We start from the raw sequence: 23,986 nt of genomic DNA on the forward strand, positions 1-23,986 counted from the left end.
TATTTTTTTTGATATTTATCATATTCGTAGAGTATAAAACGAAACAAGTTAACCAATTCAGTTCATAGTAAATAAACTAGGTAAAGTATATAATCATTCAGCTAAGGTGAATTCACTGCTTACCCAAGGTTCAACGGTTAAAATCTCAGCTAGAAATATTTTAGCTGAATTTAATTTTGTTGTAGTTTTGTAGGTTCCGAGGAACATAAATGAAATTAGTCTTACGATTATAAGTAGCAAGAAAAAGAAAAGGTTTCTAACAAAAAAATGCGTTACTTTTCAACAAAGGGGAAGAGAGGGTGGTTGCATTTTTTCGTGTTCACTTTGTATGAAATGACCTGTACGTTTTTCACTTTATGTGCTAAAGACCGTAGTATGTTTTCATTTGTATTAGTTGTGCCCAATGTAATATCCCTATTACGTAATTTAAATCTTCCTTTCAGGGTTGATTAAGAGAATATAAAAACATGAGTATTGTTTACTCATTATCACGTAAACGGAATAAGCGTGCACTTTCTGAAGTGTCACTCTAATAAATAGGCTGTCGATCTGATAGAGTTTGTCAGTGTTGATACGCCAAGTGAACAAGCAACAACTTAGCATCTTTACATTTATCCATTGAAGACTTCCCGTTAGGATCTGCCTTTTACTTTGTCCGCTGCCAGTTTCCCCAGTTTGGAAGATATAATAAGTGGCGACGAGGATTAAAAGCGAACAAAAGGTTAGTAGTCACGGCCATAGAGGCTATTCTTTCTCGCTCTATTTTAGTGATACAATAAGCCGTGGTTAAGATTATATCGGACATTTTGGTTCGAATTGTGTAATCGGGTGAGTTACGCTATCTTGAACAATTGTTTTAACTAGTGAAAACGCCATTTTGAAATATCTTCAATGCGTTTGTCTTACAACAAAAAAAATTAAATAAGGCTTGGTAATAGCATGTTTTTGTTAAAATAATGTTATTTCCATTGTACTAATTCAGTTTATTGTAATCTTTTGTGTGTTCAACTGGATAATACGGATCTTTTAACGGTGGATAACAAAAGGCCATTGTCGGCATCAAACTTTGAATACCGAAAGGAAGGAAAGCTGGTGGACATACCGGCAGCTGCGGTTAGTAATTCGAAGGCAAAAGTAGTGACGACCCAAAACGGATCAAGAAATAATTTGCAAATAATAAATCCCTTTTGCCACGGATAAGCTGGTGAGTCATTTCATTTCTTTTTTTTATAAATTACATGAGCAAACGTTGACAGATATTATTTTGTTTCTTTCCCTTGCTCGTAATTATATTTGTACCGATTTTTGTCACGAATTAAAAAAAAAAAATTGTGATAAATTGTGTTGGTTAATTTTGGATAATTTTTTTTTTTGATATTTTTGAAAAAGTGAATGCAAAATAATTTGGTTCTTAATTGTTTTATCAAATTTAAATTTTGTTGAACTTCGTGGAACATTGTTTTTTAAATTTGCTGAATTTATCGAATTATTTTTTTTTTTTGCAATTTTTGAAATTGAATTGCAAAATGTCTTCAACCTTATCTACAATGATAGAGCCTTACCGGAAAGGCACTTCTTTCACGCATTGGGTAGAAAGATTGGATTTTTTCTTCATGGCTCACAAAACTCCAGAAGAAGATCGCAAAGCTCATTTCATCACATATATGCGGAACTGAAACTTTTATTTCCCACTGGAAATTTAGTAGATATCCCGCTAGCAACAATGGTGGAGAAACTTAAAATGCGAATAGATAAAACGGATTCTGGTATATGTCAGCGTATTTCTTTCAATCACCGGGTACAAAAAGCTGACGAATCAGCTGAAGATTTTTTATTAGCACTAAAGCTCCAGGCAGAGCTTTGCTCTTACGGTTTATTTAAAGATACAGCAATACGTGATAGATTGTTGGCAGGTTTGAGAGAAGTTCCTCTTAAACAGAAGATTCTCGGTGAAGCGGATCAGTCGCTTGAGTCGGCTGAGAGAATAATTCAAACTTGGGAAGCAGCAAAGAATAATGTACAAAGTTTGTCATCGGGAATTAGTTCTGCTATGTCTATAGAACAGGTAGCAGCCATGCATAGACCTGGTGATCCAGTCGGCCCAGCTATGAAAAGAATTTTAAACTTGAATAAACTGATAAAAGAGCAAGAAGAGAAGGATAAATTACCAGTCAAACAAAGATTAGGTTTCCATGGGCCAAATAGAAAATGGAGTAACAACAAAGCATATACCGATCAAAAACGTTTTCAGTCCGATAAGCGCTGGAATTCTACAAATTTTAAACCAGCTGGGTTTAGGGAAGTCTATAAAGATTTTCGGGTTTGTGATTTTTGCGGAATAAGAGGACATCTCAAGCGACGATGCTTTAAGCGTAAAGATTTAAAAAGGGAAGCTATCCACTTAGTAGATCAAATGAAACCAGGAACTTCAGGAACCCAAAGTCTGGCTGACTTCATAAACACCAGGCGATCGGAAGAGACCGACAGTGATTCGGACGAAGGTAATTTGGAGTGTATGAATATATCCTCAATTAACAAAATAAGTGAACCATGCCTTGTATCTGTTTTAGTTGAGAATAAATTATTAGAAATGGAGGTTGACTGTGGTTCCTCTGTTTCGGTTATAAATAAAACACAGTATTTCTCTCTTTTTACAAATTCTTTACAAAAATCGACTAAGCAATTGATTGTTGTCAATGGTGCTAAATTAATTATTGAGGGAGAAGCCAAGGTTTTGGTTACTTTTAAGGGAAAAACTGAATTATTAAAACTTCTAGTATTGAATTGTGAAAACAAATTTATCCCCCTATTAGGCAGACCATGGTTGGATGCTTTTATACCTAATTGGAGAATTTTTTCTCAGATTTTTTTCAAGTAAACAATGTGACTGATAGAAGCGCTTGTTTAATTATTCAAGAAATTAAACAAAATTATAGTCATTTGTTTAAGAAAGATTTTTCTAAACCGATCATCGGCTTTGAGGCGGATTTAGAATTGAAGACTGACAGACCAATTTTTAAAAAAGCTTATGACGTTCCCTATCGCTTGAGGGATAAAATTTTGTTGTATTTGGACAAACTGGAGCGGGAGAAAGTTATTACTCCTATACAAACCAGTGAATGGGCATCTCCAGTAATTGTAGTAGCAAAAAAAATAATGATATTAGACTTGTAATAGATTGCAAGGTTTCTATAAATAAATTAATGATTCCAAATACCTATCCATTACCTACAGCACAGGATCTTTTTGCTGGGTTAGCTGGGTGTAAGATTTTTTGTGCTTTAGACTTAGAGGGAGCATATACCCAGTTATCCCTTACACAATAAACTACAATAAATTCATTCCTCATTCATCTTCAAAATTGTATGATTTGTATAATCTTTTGAAGAATGACGTAAAATTTGTCTGGACTGATAACTGTAACAAAGCTTTTGAGGAAAGTAAAAAAGCTCTATTAAATGCAAATATTTTAGAGTTTTATGATCCAAATAAACCTATAGCAATTGTTTCGGATGCTTCAGGCTACGGTTTGGGAGGAGTAATAGGTCATATTATTGACGAGGTTGAAAAACCTATATGTTTTACTTCGTTTTCTCTCAATTCAGCGCAAAAGAACTACCCTATTCTTCATCTTGAAGCTTTGGCTTTAGTGTCAACTATTAAGAAGTTTCATAAATATTTATACGGGAAATTTTTTAATGTATATACAGACCATAAGCCTTTAGTAGGAATTTTTGGGAAGGCAGGTAATGTGACCAGATTGCAAAGATATATTTTGGAACTTTCAATTTATAATTTTGAAATAAGGTATAGGCCGTCTGCTCAGATGGGTAACGCGGACTTCTGTTCTAGGTTCCCATTAGAACAGACAGTTCCTAGTGAATACGATAAAGAATATATCAAAAGCATTAATTTTGGTGGTAGTTTGCCTATCGACTACAAGAAAATTGCTTCAGAGACAAGGAACGATAAATTTCTGCAGCAAATAGTTATTTATATGAAACGTGGTTGGCCTAAACGGCTTGACAAGCGCTATGCTAATATATTTTCACATCAGCAGGATTTGGAATTATTTGACGAATGCTTACTTTATAAAGACAGGGTAATCATACCAACAGCAATGCAGAGTGATGTTTTGAAACTTTTACACGACAATCACGAAGGGAAAGTAAAAATGAAGCAATTGGCAAGACGATACATATATTGGTGGGGTATAAATGGGGACATAGAAAAATTTGTCGCTAGTTGTGATGCATGCAACGGTATGGCGATAGTTCCCAAATCAAAAGTACAGTCTCAATGGATCCCTACTACAAGACCCTTTAGTCGAATACATATAGATTTCTTTTATTTCCAACACCACACTTTTTTAATTATCGTCGATAGTTTCTCAAAGTGGGTGGAAATAGAATGGATGAAGAAGGGAACAGACACAGGTAACACTTTGAGAAAACTAGTAGCATATTTTGCTCGATATGGTTTGCCTGATGTTCTGGTTTCAGACGGTGGACCTCCGTTCAACTCGTAGGCTTTTACAAATTTTCTTGAAAGACAAGGCATTCATGTTTTCAAGAGTCCTCCATATAATCCTGCCAGCAATGGTCAGGCGGAGCGACTTGTAAGGACGGTTAAAGAGGTATTAAAGAAGTTTTTGCTTGAGCCGGAAGTTGCCGAGTTGAATTTAGAGGACCAGATAAATTTATTTTTATTTAATTATCGTAATTGTTCGACGGTTGATGGACAATTTCCATCTAACTAACAAAGCATGAACCACTTGAACCACCAGATGATGAATTTAGCACTAAGAATAATAATGCTATAGATGTAGCGGATTCTTTAAATAATCTGATGGCTGGTGATGTGGTGTGGTATAAAAACCATAGCCCACAAAACCATGCCAGATGGATAAAAGCAACTTTTCTAAGACAACTTTCTAAAAACGTCTTCCAGGTGGAAATTGGAAGCGTTCCAATAAGCGCCCACAGGAATCAGCTTAGGATGGTGGAGTCGGACCGGTTAGTTCGTCCAAATGTAGCTTTTCCAGCCAGAATGACTGGGATCACGAAACAACCTGGAGAGAGCAATCGAAAGAGAAAGCTCATCGATATATTATCTCCCGTCAGGAGATCAGAAAGAAGAAAAATTCCGAAACGAGATCAAAACTTTGTATATGATATTGAGTAATGATTTGTACATTTTCGAATTTTGTTAGCTAGTTTGTAAAATTATAGATATCATTTGTACAATCAAACATTGTTATATTTTAAGGAGGAAGAGCTATAATATCCCTATTACGTAATTTAAATCTTCCTTTCAGGGTTGATTAAGAGAATATAAAAACATGAGTATTGTTTACTCATTATCACGTAAACGGAATAAGCGTGCACTTTCTGAAGTGTCACTCTAATAAATAGGCTGTCGATCTGATAGAGTTTGTCAGTGTTGATACGCCAAGTGAACGAGCAACAACTTAGCATCTTTACATTTATCCATTGAAGACATCCCGTTAGGATCTGCCTTTTACTTTGTCCGCTGCCAGTTTCCCCGGTCTGGAAGATATAATACCCAACACCAGTAGAAAAAATATTTTTTTTTCAAATACTCATTTGGTTGTCCTAATAAGAACAGTTTTTGAGCTCGATGTTTTCTGACTCTATCGTTTTGATGTCACTTGAGGTGAACAGAGAAAACTTTGCACTCAATTTGATCAGTCACAGTTTCTGTATCTCCTGTTGCAATAAACCGTGAACGTCTTTTAATTGTAATACAAAAGCTCTTGAGAAAATATTAAATCTTTAATCATTTATTTGGTTTGCTCTAGAAAGGACAGTTTGTTGTTCAATTTAATATCGGTTATGGTGCTGATCGCATTCCTCCTTTTTACTACGATAGCGAGGATGAAAGCACTTTGATAACACAGTGGAAAACTGTTTTCATACTAAAAACTAAACACCACCGGTAGATTAAAATTTTCATCTTACACCCCTATGTAGCGAAACTTCCTGAGAGACGCAGTTCTACGTCAAAAACCGCCCCCGCGCAGCACAGATCGGCGTTTTCACCATGGCTGACATGATTTGATTGATTTTTAACGCCTTTTTATCCTTGAAATAGGTGAAAAACTGTAAAGTACAGCATGATTACTATCAAATTACGTTCGATTTGGCTTCTGAATCGCACACAAATCCTAGAGCTTTATGATTCATCGCTCTGACACGGAACCGGTAGAAAAGCTCTGGCGAATAATTCACCTAGGGAATTGCCAAGCCAAAATGAAACTGACATTTGCATCAGTAACGAATCAATCATCGCTAGTCTAGCAGCAGACTACCTAAGCGGATTTCAGACAGATCAGATGACGCACCATAAATACCAAAAGAGAATCGAAATTCTTGACCAGCAACAGCTGGCAGTCGTGGTCAGCTAACCAATCTTATCTCTGGAAATGAATCAAACCCCGATTTTGTGCCACCCACTGTCAGCTTGTGATCGATTGCGGGAATGCAATCGTACTACAGACGTCTTTCAAATCTCGAAAGTATTGGCTTTTCTAAAAAAAAAGAATGATAAATAAGAAGAGCTTACGAAGGCTCATTGAATTCTGATTGAGACGAACAGGGCGAGGATTTAGAGGCGTGATTGATTTTCCCCGAAACAGATTGCTGTCAAGGCCAAGAATTGGAAGTCAGTTCAAGTTCGTTTTCGCTGATTTTTGTCAAAAAATCAATAGAATTGATTTTTCGCCTTATGCTATTTCAATCAGGTATTCATTTTCGTCAGCTCTCAAGGCAACAACAGCTACTTAGTAGCAGAAAACACATTTTCACACTCTTCTGATATTTCAGCTCGAGCGTCACAGCAAATGGCCGTTACCGAGCAACCATTCCTACAATAAACATATTTCACAATGATTTGGTGCGGCGAAATTCAGCGTTTCCGTAGCAGATAATGGCACAGAAGATTGACTGCAGATTTCAACCGCAAAAACGTAAACAATCTTGTCAGCGTAATTAAGCTGCTTCACGTGCTTCGGTTGTTTGCTTCGCGCTACTGTCAGTTTCCATTGCTATAGTCACCAATAATCTTGCACGAGGGCCAATCTAGTGACCTCTGAAGGATGAAGTGGGCTGTCAAAACAGAGACAGCTTTCGGTCGGCTGACCGACATTCATTATTCCACCCAAAGATCCGGTCCCGAATGGATTCGGAAAGACTTATCAATTGATTAGCCTTGTTTTTCGTGCAGTGTCTTTCGATGGTATTTTTAATCATTTCACTTCGAGACAGCGAGCATGAATGGGATTGACAAATTATTATCCCCCCAAGAGAGAGAGAGCGCAACCTCTCTGCGACTGCGAATCCCGTTTATTTCGGTTCGACAAATGCATGTTTACCCCCGGTGTTCGATTGACGAATTGACAGAATCCTGTTTCCTCGCGGATCACAGCAGGCCGTATCTATATTTATTAAACCTGTCAACACACGCTCACCGCCTGCTTGGCCTCAGTAAAGATGATATGGAATCGCAACGGAGAGCCCTTCGTAAATATTGGAGTAGCGATTGAAATGGCAAATAAACATCAAGAAACCGTCCGTCCGTTGTCGGGTTGCTTTATCTGGGCTAGCGATAATTGAGGGCTTTGTGGTGGAATGTTATTTGGATTCCGATACAACTGGCACGGCAAACCATTGTTGCAAACTGTTTACAACGGGCAGTAGTGCGGTCGCTATCAGCCGTTGACATCTAACACTCATTCCATTAAAATGTATAGTAAACACGTGCTCGAGGCAAGATTACTAGCTGTCGAGTGGCGATAATTACCTTAATCACTTTGCTAGAGTCTAACTAGGTTTCCCGTTTGCACATTTAATGATATAAACAAACACCACATTATTAACAATAATATGATTATGCATCGGTGATGACCCCCAGCTGAGAGCTGTGTGTGTATGCCATTCGAAGGCCCTTGACTCGGGTTTTTTTCCTCACATCGCTGCAAAGCAGCCCGTGAGGAAGTCGAATTGTAAACAAACTAGTCGCCGCCTGCACAGATGCAAACGATAAACAGTTCAAAGAACAGTGCGACGAGCGCGTCTTTGTTTTTGCTTTGTTTACTGTAGACGTTAAATTAGGGGAAAAATTGGGCGACTCGTAGTTAGTAACAACGTTATCAAGTGCACTAGCCCGTAGCGAAAGATTTTCTCATCAAAAGATAACAAGATTACAGCGGCAACAAATTCCCATTTCACGGTCAACTGTATCGCTCGTTGCATTCCGGTTGATGAACAGAGCGTGATATGATTTGTCTACCTTCCACACCTGTTGATGATCTAGGCTCTCTAGCTGTCGGATTAGTTAGAGACCGACACGAGAAACGTCGTCGGTCGGTGCGATAGTTTTGTGTTGATGGGAACGCGCAACATGCGGAAGCTTGCTTGTTGATTGGACTACTGCGAAGCGGCGCTAAACGGATTATTTCATTCATTAATGCATTTGGTTGCGATGGGAACAGGGAAGTTTATTTTGGTAGCCTCACTCTGGTATCGTTTGCAGTCACTTCAGTTGAGCACTATGGGAACAATTAACAGTTCAGACGACAAAATTCGTTTTTGTTGGTGTCTTCGTGCTTTACCACTGGCGATAACATCGTTTGGCGTCGGTTTGCAGATTCGTTGACATTTGGGGTTTTTGAAATTTTCTTTCATCGATGTTGTTTTAATATTTTTTCATGAGTTCCTGATGACGTTCAAATGATTTTACACTGCTTAAAAACTGTTCAGTAGGCTGTCGCAAAAAAAAATCGATGTTGAAAAAGTCAAGGTGCTCAGCCCTAAATTGAAAGATAATGTTATTTATAGCATCTTTGTAGAATGTTAGATTTTCTAAAAAATCGTTTTCGGGTTGCCCAAACATGATTTATTGAAAAATGACTTTTTCAAGCTACAAAACCACTCTTCTGCACTTTTTTTCAAATCTGTTCGATTCCTAAGTTTTCCATATATTGTTTTATTTTTGTGAGATTGTTTTTAAATGTTTTGCATGGTTTGGTACAGCATCACATTCAATTATTTGACTAACAGAGCCCATTGAACATCACAAAAAAGTGAATTTTTCTTATAATTTTCAGATAAAACCTTGAAGGGACACACATAAAAAAATTTTTTGATCAAGAACTGAAATTTTCGTTGCAAAGCGGGATTCAAGACGAAAATTTACATGAAAAAAGATCCTTGATATCTTTTCGGGGGCTGAGATATTGACGTTTTTACATGTGATGGAAAACTATGCATTTTCTCAGAAATGCCACTAACGCTCAATATCTCCAGTGCACAGTGTTTTATTTGATTCAAATGGTGATTATAGCCATAAGGTATGCTCGGAGAAGTTTCAGGGTATTCGAAAATGCATCTTTGAATGTAGAAAGATAGTTGATCAATCCACCAATGAGTGAGATAAAAATTTAAAGTTATCTGAATTTAAAGTTTAAAGTTATCTGAAAACAAGAAACTTTACCGAAGACATCATGTTTCTATCCCTTACATATTATGAGCAACATTGAGTTTTCTATTAGAAGGCACTCAAACTCACAATTTTCGTTCTAACTTTTTTCGTGGATTTTTCCGAATTTTCAAACTTTCTACTAATTTATCAGCCATCTAAAATTGCATTTGTTTTCTGAACATTGTTATTTTTTATCTCCCAAAATAAAACAGTTATTTAACATATTTGTTAAAATGCATAGTTTTCCATCACATAGAAAATTGCCAATATCTCAGTTCCCCGTAAGATATCAAGTATCTTTTTTCATGTAAATTTTCGTCGTAAATTCCGCTTTGCAATGAAAATTTCAGTTCTTGATCAAATTTTTTTTTATTTGTGTTTTGAAGTGTTTTATCTTAAAATTATTAGAAAAAATATTTTTTTTATGATGTTTAATGGGCTCTGGGAGTCAAGAAACTGAATGCAATGTTGAACTAAACCATGCAAAATATTCAAAAAGAACCCCACAAAAATAAAAAAATATAAGGAAAAATTTAAGAATCGAACAGAATTCAAAAAATGCTTTGTAGCTTAAAAAAGTCATTTTTTCATAAATCACGTTTGGGCAATTTTTCAGAAAGTCGAAATGTTCTACAAAAATGCTATAAATAATATTATCTTTCAATTTAGGGCTGAGCACCTCGACTTTTTCAACATCGATTTATTTTGGGTCACCCTACTGTTCAGACTTCTTAATAACTTTTTCGACTGTTTGATTTATTCTGTCTAACAAATATTTGACTGTCTGATGATTGGAAATACTTTTTTGGTATTGTTATTACCGATTCTTAATAGCAACGCCGTTGTTTGTGCGTGTAACTTTAAGCTATAATTTATTAAATGTACTGAATTAGCAAATTTGGTTTACATACCTTAAATTTACTTACAAATTCAGTAACCAATTGACTTTTGTGTAATTTCAGGGAATTTTGTTTAGCGATTTTCTCCACCACTATAATCAAGACTTCTTTTAAATTATTTTTACGCTATTAAGTTAAAAGGCTTACAATTAACCTTTACCGTTTGTATCAGCTAGCGAAACAAATTATGAAGCACTCCAATGGATCTAAATATAATTAATTGTTCATAACTGCATTAAATTTATAAAATTAACTTACGGCTCAACTAAACCTTCACCAAGCTAATAATTGGGTATGCAAATTTTATACTATCGTAATAATCTTTACAACAATCTTGAGCGACTTTAGAACTTGAATGCACTTGAAGAATGGTGTAGCTATTATATTCATAGCATGCCGGAAATTAAATGTTTACTATAATCTATATAAGGTAAACGTCAACGTTTCATTTACCCAATCGCAGGGTTGTACGGTTCGACGTTACAGGTATCAATAAATAAGTTTTGAACACTCTTAAAGCAATGTTTGAATGCGTTAAAAATTGTCGGATACCCGTTATGGCTTTCAACCCCCTAATATGTTTTGTGAGAAACTTTTAGACTTTTTTATCGTTTTTATGTGTTTGAAAATTTTTTGCTTAATTTTAAATCATTTGTGGAGTATTCTATAGTTGATTTTCTTGAACATTTTTCAGTATTTCGACGGTTGATTGTTTATCGCTACAGGGGTGTTTCGTTTTAAGCTACCACGATTCATCGCGTTGTCTCGGTTTTCCAAAAGCAATTGTAGCTGTTCCTCGGTAGCGCTTGCAACGGGTTGAATATCTATCAACCGGCGTCACTTCGGAATATTTCACTCACTGTTTTTTCCAAATCTTTCCTCCTTCAGTAACGATACCGGCTCATCTGAAAATGAGCTACTAGTCGACTCCTTTTCTGTTGCGTTTGGAATTTTCCAGAGAACTGAAAATTTATTCAGCGGACATATGCAACAAATCCTCAACACGGATAATAAGTTGTTAGCACTGTTTGCTTCGATTTTGTCCAAAACTTCTTGGGAGGTAGGAAAACAAACTTTATATTGTTGTCGTGGCAAGCCTTGATCACTGTATATATCCTGAACAAAAACAGTTTAAAGATCTAGGAATTGTCCATGTCGGATATAGATGAAGCACAGCATAAACCACGTAAGGTAGTAACATATTCCCGTAAGCGGATCCAGCGAACATGACCGAGTACGATGTCTTTGAATGATCTAGCACGTTCTCGACATGCTTTTGCCATCTTCTAACTATAACTCTTTTGGATTTCAGGTCGTCGGTGAAGTTAGTTTCATCGTCGTTAATGATAATATTTTCTGGCGGCACACCATCAAGCGTCTCCTCCAGGTTGTCAAAATATAAAGTGACGGTTTTCTGGTTCACTTTCGCTCTGGAACGCTTGATATTTTGAAACCAGTGGGTCGCTAGCGAAGATTTGTTTCGTTTTAAAAACGAATACATTTAGTTTTTTCCCGTAACGTTGCTGATGAATTTAGACTTAATAATATTATTATACTAAAGTTAGGGGATAACCCCATTCTCCAGCAATCCTGATGATTTCAGGGAGATGGTCAAGACTGTAGGTCCTCCGGATGCATTTAAGTGCAAGCTGTGTAATTTGTTATACAGCGTTCCGTATGGTATATTGCAGAACCGAGCTGCCTCGCGAAGCGAAAACTGTTTTTCTCTCACAGCAGCGATAGCTTTCGTCACAGTTTCCGATACTCTGCATACGTCCTTGCATCTATCTTTTTCTTATAATTTCGAGGCCTTTTTAGCATAATAAGAACGTTTAAAATGATGTTTGATTCACTCACGACAAACTGCTCGAAAAACAAACAAAGAAATCGTTGACTGACAGATGGGAAGGTAACTCATGGGTTGCTTTGTGGTGTAACGTTGCATAGTAAGTGACGTCGTGGGTTGTCATGTTGAGCTTATTGAGACTTATGTCGTTTTCGTTTTTGCGGTGTAGCTACCCCGCGGACTACACTTTGTCCTATCACTGTTTTTTTTTACATTTTCCGGACTATCCCGGACTACCCTTTTTCTGTCCCGGACAGTCCGCGCAAGAAACAGAGTGCAGTTTTGGAGACACCAACACATTCACACGTATGTGTCAAAATCAAAAAAAAATGTGTCAAAATCGGTTTGCTTTGATTATCGTTCTTCGCGTGTCTAACATCAGGTTGAATTTTATTTATTTTATTTTGTTATTTTGTCATTTTTCAGTAAATTGGCAAATTTTTCGTACAGCAGCACAAACGCGATAACAGACAATGGCGATAATGACCAAAACAAAAGTGACAGCTACCTCTGGTATTATACGCACACCATTGCAACTGCTTGGAAAGTGTTTTTTTTTTTAAGCTGCAAAGCGTAGTCCGGTACGGGATAGTCCTGCCGTAAAAACGACTTCGACATTAAATTGGCTTTTGAGGAAAAAATGCAGAAAATTTCAATAATTATTCATACCAAGAACTTACTTATATGGGAACATATTTCAAAAACTACGTATCGCAGCTTGTTTTTTTTTTTGTTTACACAACATTTATTTGACACGGCACAATACAAATTATGGTCTAGAATATCTTATAAGCTAAAGGCAAATTTTTTATCCTCGCTGCCGACTACGAGCTGAAACTAAATCTATTACTGAAACTAACATGTTTTTTTTTATCCGAGATTCGTTTCGCTGTTAAATGGGCACCTTGATGCTCTTCAAATAGCTATAAACAAGTAGCATATATGGCAAGTTTCGCTGAGCGAGGATATCACGAACTGGCACACAGGGCTGTATTCCTCGGGCCCCGAAGGGTATCCAAAAGTAGAGATATGACGCCGCGGAATTCAGCACACACCCAAACCAGTCTCGCAGCTTGTTGTTTTATATCTGGATGAACCGATTGTTTGCATACAATAAAAATCGCTGAAAATCTACTTTTTTTCAATTTATATTTTAGCGTAAAAATACTCAATTCTTAGCATGGAAAGCATCAATAATAGTAGAAGAGACATTTTTCAACATAATCAGAGGAGATCAAAACAAATCCCAAGTACCACGAGTGCTCCTTCTCAACAATTGAAAAAGGGGGTGAAGTGATCAAAGTCACCCCAGTTTATGGTATGGTGTTTTATCGCAACTGTTTTCCCTCCAAAAAATGCATATACAGGGGGTAGACAAAATGATTCAGACATCTTTAAATAGCTAGAACTTCGCGAAAAATGAATCAATTTTGATGAAACCGGTTTAATTTTACTGGAAAACTATTCAAGTTTCCAAAAATCACTAGTGAATTCGACGTTACCAACGGACACCGAGAAACATCCGGATTTTCGGAGTTTGTGTTAAAATGAGGATTCTTGCAACGCTCAGAATTATATGTTTATATGTTTTGAATGTTTTAAATAAACTAGAATTCATTCCGAGTTCAGTCATTGGTACCCAAAGTTTGAAAATCTGTCGAAGAACCATCGAGATATGAATTAATTAAGTATGGGTGTTGTTTTTGACAGTTTTTTCTCTTGTTGCGTACCATTTTCCTTGGGCACCCTGGCAGAAGTCAATGAAAATATGTGGGTATGTAGGCCTTAGTAAACGAAGCAACTTTGCAAAAAAATTTTTTTAAATTTTTCTGGACTAACATTTGAAATGGTTTAAAGTATTTAAACCTCTTTCTCATAAATGAACATATCTAAATAATGACGAGAGATAGAGAATGATTGTCAGTGGATAAATTATAGAAAATTATCTGAGCTATTATTTTAAAATATTTAGAAATTGAATTTCAGATCCCACACTGAAAAAATGTAATTTAAAAAAACAAAAAATGATTCTAAAAATATCGGTTATTTGAGATTTTTTAAAATGAAGGTTTTAGATAGACAATTTGGCTGCCTAAAACTTTTCAGAACCAACCACAGTGCAAACTCTTAAAGAAAAAAAGCTTTTCTAACAAAAAATTTTCCGTGTACTATGTACCCAACAGCAAAAAATTGCGAAAAACATACCTAATTAATTTATATCTCGATGGTTTCTCGACGGATTTTCAACTTTTGAGTACCAATGAACAAGGAATGACTTCTAGTTTACTGTAATATGTTTACAAACCCAAAAGAAACAAGATGTCAAAAAAGCTATAAGCGTTGCAAGAATGCACATTTTGACACACACTCCTAAAATCCGGAATATTTCCGGTGTCCGTTGGTTCCGTCGAATTACCTAGTGATTTTTGAAAACTAAAATAGTTTTACTGTAAAATGAAACCGATTTCATCAAAATTGATTTATTTTTCGTAAAGTTCTGACTATTTAAAGATTGACAAAATTTTGGTGGGTGGTGTTGTGATAGTACTGAGTTTGATCTGGCGTGATTTGGTCTCCCAACTGGTCTCGAGGTACGATGCGTGATGTGATACCTCGGTACCTCGAGGCAGTCTTGCTTCAACGATGGTCAGAATACGTAGTCTGGTGGCGCAATTTTTTAGTTAGTTTTTGTTAGTGTTTCTCCAGTTGTCGGCGAAAATTGGGATTACCGTATATAATGGTGGATTTGATCTTGGGTATTGCAAAAAACGATGCCTTTGCCCATTTGACGACCGCGTTGACTGCAGTTTGTAGTTTCCAATCCAGCTGTTGATTTTTAGAGCCAGTCACAACCAGCAAGATGTCATCGACGTAAAAAAAAATCTGGACTTCGCTAAGAAAAGCTTGAAAGACCGGTTGCATTGCCACGAAGAATAGATTGACTTGTGAGACTTCGTTCTCCAGTGTATGCAACAGTTCGATAGGAAGTTGGCCAGTATGTTGAATAGCCGTCAAGATACACACCATTTCTTGAACGTCCGTCGAATCCCATCCCTTCAGGTAGTTTCAATACGCTTTGGGAATATCCAGTGACGCGGTCAAACAGTGTTCGTCATTGTCTGGTAAACACATTTCTAACACCGCGAAATGCATGTCAGTCCCATGACCGGATCGGAAGGCATGTTGTCGTCTGTTGAGTCTTTCATTGGCTTCCAGTTCCGTAGTTAGTCTCCTATTAACCATCCTTTCGAAGACCTTGGATATGTAGCTCATGAGCGTAATTGGTCAAAAGGCCTTCGGTCCAGTTTCAGTTGAGTTTGGCTCTAGTATTGGAATGACGGTACCATTCCTCCAACTGTTCAGGGAGACACCGTTGTGCCAGATACGGTTGAATAGCTACAAAAGTGTAGTTATATCTGACAAAGGGAGCCGTCTCAGTATTGGACACTCGATTGAGTCGAGGCCTATGGAGAGACTACTTCCTTCATCGAGCGCTCAGCTAAGTTGTATTTCTTGTATACACCGGCCGCAGGATTAGAAAAACTGCGCTCAGATTTGCTGTTTGAAATGTTGCTGGGTAGCTGAAGGTTGCTGCCGTATGCTATGCTTTCTTTTGCTGCCGACAAAACGGTATTTTCATAATTCTTGACTCACTTCGGAGTAATTTCTGGCCTTCAAGTGTGTTTTCGCCATGCTAAAGCCATCGTGGGTCATTCTAAGTTCGATATAAAATCCATTCTAACTTTTTAGACCGCGTTTTCACGAATTTTGAGCTTAATTTGGGATCACTTTTTGTTTTTAATTTTAATTTTTACTTTTCCTCGTCATTCCGTCATTTTGCGGTTATTTTGGGATTATTTTCTTTATGGCCTTTGGAAACGTTTTCTAGCCATCAGAAGCTCTGGAATTGCTCTTGTTGGCTTCTAAAACGTTCTTTCGCTAAATCATAAAATTGGATTAATTTTGATGGATCATAGATGAATTTAGAAGCATTATTTCACCTTTTTCTTCGTGAGTTAGATGCAACTTGAACACGCATTACATAAATTTTCTTCACTTATCACTCAGTTGTAATCGTTGCTTATCTGAAAAATGTTACGTCGCTAACGTGGATTGGCGAAATCTTCGCAGGTCACTAATTTTAAATTTACTGTTCATAAATAATATTCTGCAATCGTAATGCGGAAGAATTTTTTGAGTAATCGTTATTCATTGCCTAACATGCGTTTTTATCGAGAATAATTTTAATGATTAAAAATTCATTTTTACCACAAAATCGTCCATTAATTCCATTGTGAAGCGAAAAAAACCGTTTGCTATGATCATTCACATTTCTGATCAATCATGTTTCCAAGCACCTGTCAAATCGTCGACTGCGATGCTCTGGTATACATAATTTACTGTCCAGATCAAAGTAAAAAACGATTTTCGATTGCACTAAATTTCCCCGAATCGAGCAGTCATTAAGATAAAACTCACAACAGTCAATCCACGTGCTACCGAAAGTCAATTTGACAATGTTCCCAGTCGAAACAGGGGGTGGTAATCTACGTATTTGAAAGCATGCGTTACTTACTGACGATGTGTATGCAGAACGAAGCCAGCACCACCATCCATCCCCAGCCACCGTCCGGTGGCGTCGGCAGGCCACTGTCGTGCTGTTCCCGGCTGTCATCGGCGCCCTCTGCCGTAGCCGTCGTTGAACCATTCTGCGGACGCTTTCGCGCCGGCGGACCGTGTGTCATTTTTAGTTTTGTTGTGCTCGCACTTTGGTTTCACTGTGTAAATTGTTTTTTCTTTGTTCGTTTAAAACGGATATATTAAACTTTACGCTAGATCACTTCTTTTTGGGGGGCGTTACATAATAATCGGAAGATGTTGGAAAACTTGTTTTTTTTGAGTTTTGCTAAAAACTATTCACAGTTGTTTTCAAGCTACTGGAAGTCACTTTAAGATGTTTCTGAAAAAAAAAAGATTGGTAATAATTTTATCTCTTATGTAACATTTTATCTATCAATCAATTAGTTATATAAAATAGTAATAATTATAATATTCACCACATTGTATTGGGAGCAACGCCACTCGACAACTATCAACCGGCTAATCAGCTTACTAATAGTTTATCTGAACTGAACTCCGTTTTTGATAAATAATCGCAACTATAAAACGGCACCGCCTCTTTGTAACGCTCGCAGCTGCCGCCTCAGCTACCGGTCCAAGCAAGCAGTGACTGAGCACTAACCGCACATTGCATTCGCGGCGAGCCCTAGTTCGAACTTGTACCGGACTACTGCGTTATCAGAAATCGTACTGGACTGACTGACGGAGTGACTGACTGCTGGTGGAGCGAAAAGCGTCTGTCAGTCATGCCGTTTCGGGTTCTTATCATGCTCCAGTACGCTCCCGGCTGGTGCTTATCAGCCCTGTAGCTGCGCTTTACCCCAACACTTTTTACCTCCACTGTAGAGAAGAAGCCTCCGGGGTGATGTGGATTGCAGTAGCACGTGACCCATCATTATGCTCGGAGTGTGGCACTTGTTGCACCTCGTGCAACATTTTGCTACCGTTCAAAACCCAACGGTTGCTGAATCCAGAAAGAATCCCAAACTACCATTGAATGAAATATTTTCCAGTGACATTTCAAACACCATATAAGGCAAGGTTCTGCTCGGAGTTAAATTTAGAAATTCGGCCGTACTTATCTCGACATGCACTTCGCACACTTTACCGGGATTGCGAAGATAAGGTATAAACTTGACCATGTCATGTGTGTCTGATATACCAATGCGCAGAAAGGCTTTATGTAACGCAATTTCCGTATCGACCTTCGGCCGAAAAGTTGATCCTAGCTTCAAATCTGTTGCGATGGAAGCAGGGAAAAAACGGACAAAGTTTCTGGCAACACTATCGATCACAAAACTGACATTGCGTGAATCCGACCGGTTGTGTGGCCGCCTGATTGTTTTCGAGTGTTTGGTTCACTCCAACCACTTCACCGTAGGTGTCGATGGCCAAATGGCCACTCGCTGCTCAAAATGTGAGAGTCAATCGTCTGATGAAATTTTTTTCACGGATTTGACACACATTCCACTGGAACATCGACAGCTGGAAATAGAACATTTTCCTACACCACAGTGGATGACGCGATTTTGAGTCGTGCCCCTTGCTCTGTCGAAGAACGGAGCAGCAAGTTGCCCGTTAGGTCGACCACCGGGTTGAAATGCAATGCAAATCCGCAACAAGTTTGCGTTAACTATGTTCACAAATTCAGCTGATTCAGTCGCGCAATCAATCGCAGTGTCACTAAACCGTTAAACTTCACCGTAATCCGAGCAGGCGTCGGCGGTTATTTTCACCGTCAGCTGATGCGCTGACAGCTTGACGGACGGGTGGAAAATGTCAACCTCATCTAGTTTTAAATTGTTTTGCTGTTGTTTTGGAAGCGTTGTTTACGTCTAGACGGAGTACAAAAGAATTGGTTTTGCATTATTTTAACCAAAAAAAACAGTCGGCAATTTACGAATACAAATGCTGACAAGATACGTGATGCATTTTTAGTTCTAAGAGACACATGCCCTGGCCTGAAGCAAGTAGTTCGCTGAATCTAATCGGTTGGAGGGGAAAAAATTTATGGCATTTACTTTCCAGAGCAAGATAAGGCCAAAATAAAAGTGACTGACGAAATTGCGCCCTGCCCTTGGTTGCATCCGAACGCTGATTACGGGTAATAAAAGCGCTGGATCACAAATTTCGATGGTGCAACTTTAAGCCTCTATTCAGGTGGCGAGATATTATGTAACGCGATATTCCATTATTAACTTGTCTTTTCCAGAATTACGAAAAATAGGCGGTAGTCTTTTGCTGGTCGAATGGTATGTTGACGTCAAAATATGTTGTTTCTTGCAATGTTTCTTACTGAGAACAGATAACTTGGCGAAGCAATTCGAAGATATTTTAAGTTACAGTAAGGTCGCTTTTTACGCGGTTTCTTTTACGCGGGTTGCTTTCCTCCATTACTCAAAAACGGTACGAGATATCGACCTCATTTCAATCACGTTTTCCGTTTTAGACCACGAGTGATCATATATCAGTTTTCAAAAAAAATCACAATTTTTAGTGTGAATACTCAAAATTTAAAATAATGCATTTTGGTCTCTAGATTGGCCACTATCATATTCAAACGAGGTTTGAACGTTTTAGGACGGTTTTCTTTGTTATATTTGCAATTCAAAAAAGTCGTTTTTTACGCGGGCCCATACAAAATTCGGAACGCATCCCCCGCGTAAAAAGCGACCTTAGTGTAATTTCAATTGAAACTTCGTACTACCATTAATTGTACTTAGTGTTGTATTGCCCTTTCAAGATGCGAAAAACACCCCAATGGCAGTAGGCATGTAGCTAATTCAACATAGAAAGTCACAGAGCCGAATAAAAACAAACACAAAAACCACTTAGAAATACTGTCAATAGCATTGAAACTTTTGGTTTTTCGTTCCTTCATAAACAGGTTTTCATTTACTTGCCAACCGCCTTGGCAACGACGCTACCTCAGCTTGAACTTGTTGCTTATCGCACGTCTTTAAACATCAAACAAATTCATAGAGCTAGAAAAGACTACGACAGAAAATTCAACTCAGAATAGTTAAAAGACGATTTCAAAATTTTTCAAAAGCAAAATAAAATTCTTGCCAAATTGAGCTCAGAAAGACAAAGGATTCAAACAAAGTGATCCAATATTATAGTGCGAATTTGATCATAGAAAAACGCTTTCAGAGGCCAGAATAAGCAAAACAAAAAAATATTTCCGAAATTCAGGAAAGACCAGAAAGGAAGAAAATTCAATATTATATTGAGAATCTAATAAAAAATCGCTTCTGGAGATCAGGAAAGTCCCATATAGGAATTTATATTGACCTAAGAATCACGAAAAAATGCTTCTAAAGGCCAGTAAAGCCGCAGCTCGTAATGGCGAGAAAAAAAGTTGTTTGAAGTTTGAAAAGATCAAAAAAGGAAATGGCTTCAAATTGAACGCGATGTTACAAAGTAAACGCTTCTAAAGATCAAAAGATCTCAAATTCGGTTCATAATGGCAAACAATATTTTTTAATGTCAAAAAGAAAATTTCTAGCGATTAACGATTTTGTATTCCCTCTATATCGTAATGTTCCAGTATAAGGTTTGTATCCGCAATAATCCGGACACCTTCAAATGAGTGTATCTCTGCAATATTCAAGCTATGAGCAACTCTCTTCACTCAAACATAGCTGGGGGTCTATACTTTGGCCTACTTTGATTTGTGCTGACATATCGTAAACAGTGCACGAACGGATCTTGTACAGCCGTACCGCAGATCCTCACCTCTCGATACGTGAATTAGCAAAACAGGTTAATTTGCCCAAAACCACAATCCTCGATGTGTGTGTGCGATCAGTAACTACTGAAAAAATATCATTAACTAACGGTAAAGTTTTTCTGTTACTGATATTGTCTGATTTTTTTTGTAGGACTTTACAATCATATAATTTTTACATAAGCGCAAATAGGAAAATTTTTTAGGGGAGGGCTATTTTTCCTAACTTTTCATTGAAAAAATATCGATGAATTATCGATTGAAAAAAATATCGATAAACGCTTTAATAATTTTATAATTAAATTCTGTGTAACAAAGTGTTGTAACAAAAAAAACAAATACAATAAAAAAGATCACTTCAATCGGGATTGAATCTTCGAACTAATAAATTAAAAATCTCAACCACAGCGTCAACGCCAATCTCTTCCAGCAAAGCTGATTTAGTATTGAGTACAGCTAGATATGAGAATCTATTTTGCGTGCTGACCTTACTAAGCCCCGTTTTTAATCGCCATATTACTGAAAAGCCACCCTCCACAGGTTGAAAAACAGTTCAAAATGGGCCTATGTTGAATACAATCCTTCTGTGAAAAATTCTGGGTGGGAGCTAGAAAATTTCTTGTGTGAGATGGGAGCGATCTTTACGGCATTCGAAAGCTCTTATGTCCGAAAGTGAAATAAACCAATTTTTGGCCAAATTTTGTTTAAATTAACAGTTAAGAAATGGACTAAAAAACATTTTCTTTTCCTAATTTCCCTAATGTAAACCTAAATCGCCAAACATATGCAATACCGTTAACGAAAAACCTGAAAGTACAGCTGAATAAAGCAACGCTGACAACAAACGTAGCGTTGATAATTTGCTTAAAACTCAAATGCAAATTACTGATATTTACTGATAGTAATCAGTAACGAATAAATCACTAACGGGGTGATTATTATTATTGATTTTATTGAGGTTTTAACATAGGAGTCATTCACCTCCTTACCCTAATTTACATTTTCAGTTTATAAGGTATTTTATTAAGTTTTTGCCTTTCTCCTAGAAAGGTATAGCAATCACTTGCAAAACCGAAAGTATAAAAGTGCTCCAAAGAGCCGAATGGCATATATCACTCGACTCAGCTCGACGAGCTGAGCATTTTCTGTATGTGTGTGTGTGTGTGTATGTGTGTGTGTGTATGTGCAGATTTTTATTCTCACTCACTTTGCTCAGAGATGGCTGGACCGATTTTCATGAAATTAATTGCAAATGAAAGGTCTTGTTGTCCCATAAGACCCAATTAAATTTTATTGTAATCGGATTTTTAGTTTAGAGGTTATGTATCAAAATGTGAAAATCACGGAACATCATTATCTCGAAAACTACACAACCGATTTAAACAAAATTGATTTCAAATGAACGGGCTATCTTAACTTTTGAATTTTATGAAGATTGAACTTGTGGTTCAAAAGTTATGAAAAGAAAGGTGTTCTGAAGACTGTTTAATCTCACTCATGTTTCTCAGAGATGGCTGGACCGATTTTCACAAAATCAGTGTCAAATGGAAGGTCTAGTTGCCCCATAAGACCCTATTGATTTGTTTTCCAATCGGACTATTACTTTGCCTGTTGTGTTTAAAAGTGTAAAATCAGGCTATGAAAAGGAACATATTCCGAAGACTACTTGGACTCACTCACTTTTCTCAAAGATGGCTGACCCGATTTCCACGAAATTAGTGTCAAATGAAATGTATATCTGCCTCATAACACTCTATTGAATTTTACTGTAGGCGGACTGTAACTTCGTCTGTAATGTATCGAAATGTGAAAATCACGAAACTTCATTATCTCAGAAACTACACAACCGATTTGAACAATATCGATATAAAATGAACGAGCTAGTTAAGGGGTAACTGATGAATTATGATTGAACACGTGGTTTTAAAGTTTGGCTGCCCTACACGTTCCCATTTCATTTAATTATAATCGAACTTAAGCAACCGTTATTTATTAAATTGTTAATAAAACAACGGAAGTCTTTTATCTCAAAGATTACATGACTTATTTGAACATAGCTAGTGTCATACGAACGAGTCATCTCTCGAACTTACAAATAACAAACTTCATAACAATTTGATATGCTCAAAAGTTATGGAAAGCGAAGAAATTCAAAGACTATGTATAACTATACCTGCTTTGATCGATATATGTGGCCTCAACATAATTTAAATGTGGTATCGTACTATTTGAACGTTCCAATTTAATTGATTCCTTGCGATGTGTTAAAAGACTGCAAATGCACGACGAACCGGCCATAGGATATGATCAAAGTCAATTAATAAATCGTTTGAAATGATTTTCTGACATCAATCTGACACCGGAAATACCCATATTGGGAGGTACTTAGTTATTTTGGTTGTTTTCCAGAAACTAAAAGTGGTCATCTTTAAATTCAAAATGGTATCCAGGGCCAATGTTTGGTTTCTATGCATCATCTCGATTACAGAAATATTCATATTGAGTATTATTCGGTCATTTTCGACTGTTTCCTAAAAGTTGCCATTTAGCAATTCAAAATGGTGCCTGAGGTCAATTGTTAGCTCATTGCATCATTCTAGTTCCAGATATACTCATATTGGATGGTATTTGGTTATTTTAGGCTGTTTTTCACAAACCGGAAGTCGCCATCTTGGATTTCAAAATGGTATTTGAGATAATTTCTAGCCTCTGAGCGTCATTCTGGTAGAAGAAACACCCATATTGGGTGTTATTCGATCATTTTCGGCTGTTTCCCAGGAACCGGAAATCGCCAACCTAGAATCCAAAATGGGATGTGTGGTCGATTTCAGCTGCTGTGTATCATTCTAGATCCGGAGATACTCATGTCAGATGGAAATCGGCCATTTTTGGCTGTTTTCCAGAAACCAGAAGTTACCATCCTACAATTCATAGTGGTGTTTGTGCAACATTCTGGCTCCGGAGATACTCATATTGGGTGGTATTTGGTTACTTTGGGCTGTTTTTCAGAAACCAAAAGTCGTCATTTTGAACATTAAAATTGCCTGTGAAATCAATTTCTGTCATCTGGGCGTAATTCTGGTTCCGAAAACATTCATATTGAATGGTATTTGGTCATTTCCGGCTGTTTGCCAGACACCGGAAGTCACCATCTTAAAATTCAAGATTGTGTCTGTGATCAATTTTTAGCTTCTGTGCATCTCTCTGGTTCCGGAGATACTCATATTTGATGGGAATCGTCCATTTTAGGCTGATTTCCAGAAACCGAAAGTTGCTATCTTACAATCCAAAATGTTGCCTAAGGTCGATTATGGAACATATTTTTTACCACTAAAACATTCACCTGCCAAATTTGGTTCCATTTAGTTGGTTAGCTCTCGAGATGTGCGG

The 23,986-nt window shown here is 37.2% G+C and overlaps 1 protein-coding gene across 5 annotated transcripts in view; it reads right to left on the reverse strand.

Annotated features, from left to right (window-relative positions):
* The window catches only part of LOC129731953 (monocarboxylate transporter 12), a 55,947-nt gene that overhangs the window by 17,839 nt on the left and 14,122 nt on the right, over positions 1 to 23,986 (reverse strand). For 3 of the 5 annotated variants that reach the window (XM_055692360.1, XM_055692370.1, XM_055692390.1), the window contains exon 2: positions 16,823 to 17,206. The exons of 1 other annotated variant lie outside the window; for it this stretch is intronic. In XM_055692360.1, coding sequence (XP_055548335.1) covers positions 16,823 to 16,991 — 169 coding nt within the window. In that variant the 5' untranslated portion in view covers positions 16,992 to 17,206. Of the gene's footprint in view, positions 1 to 16,822; positions 17,207 to 17,303; positions 17,575 to 23,986 lie in introns of those variants that run through there. One more of the 5 variants, XM_055692380.1, reaches the window with a different exon arrangement.

This window comes from Wyeomyia smithii, chromosome 1, assembly GCF_029784165.1.
Source record: "Wyeomyia smithii strain HCP4-BCI-WySm-NY-G18 chromosome 1, ASM2978416v1, whole genome shotgun sequence".
Taxonomy (NCBI): domain Eukaryota; kingdom Metazoa; phylum Arthropoda; class Insecta; order Diptera; family Culicidae; genus Wyeomyia; species Wyeomyia smithii.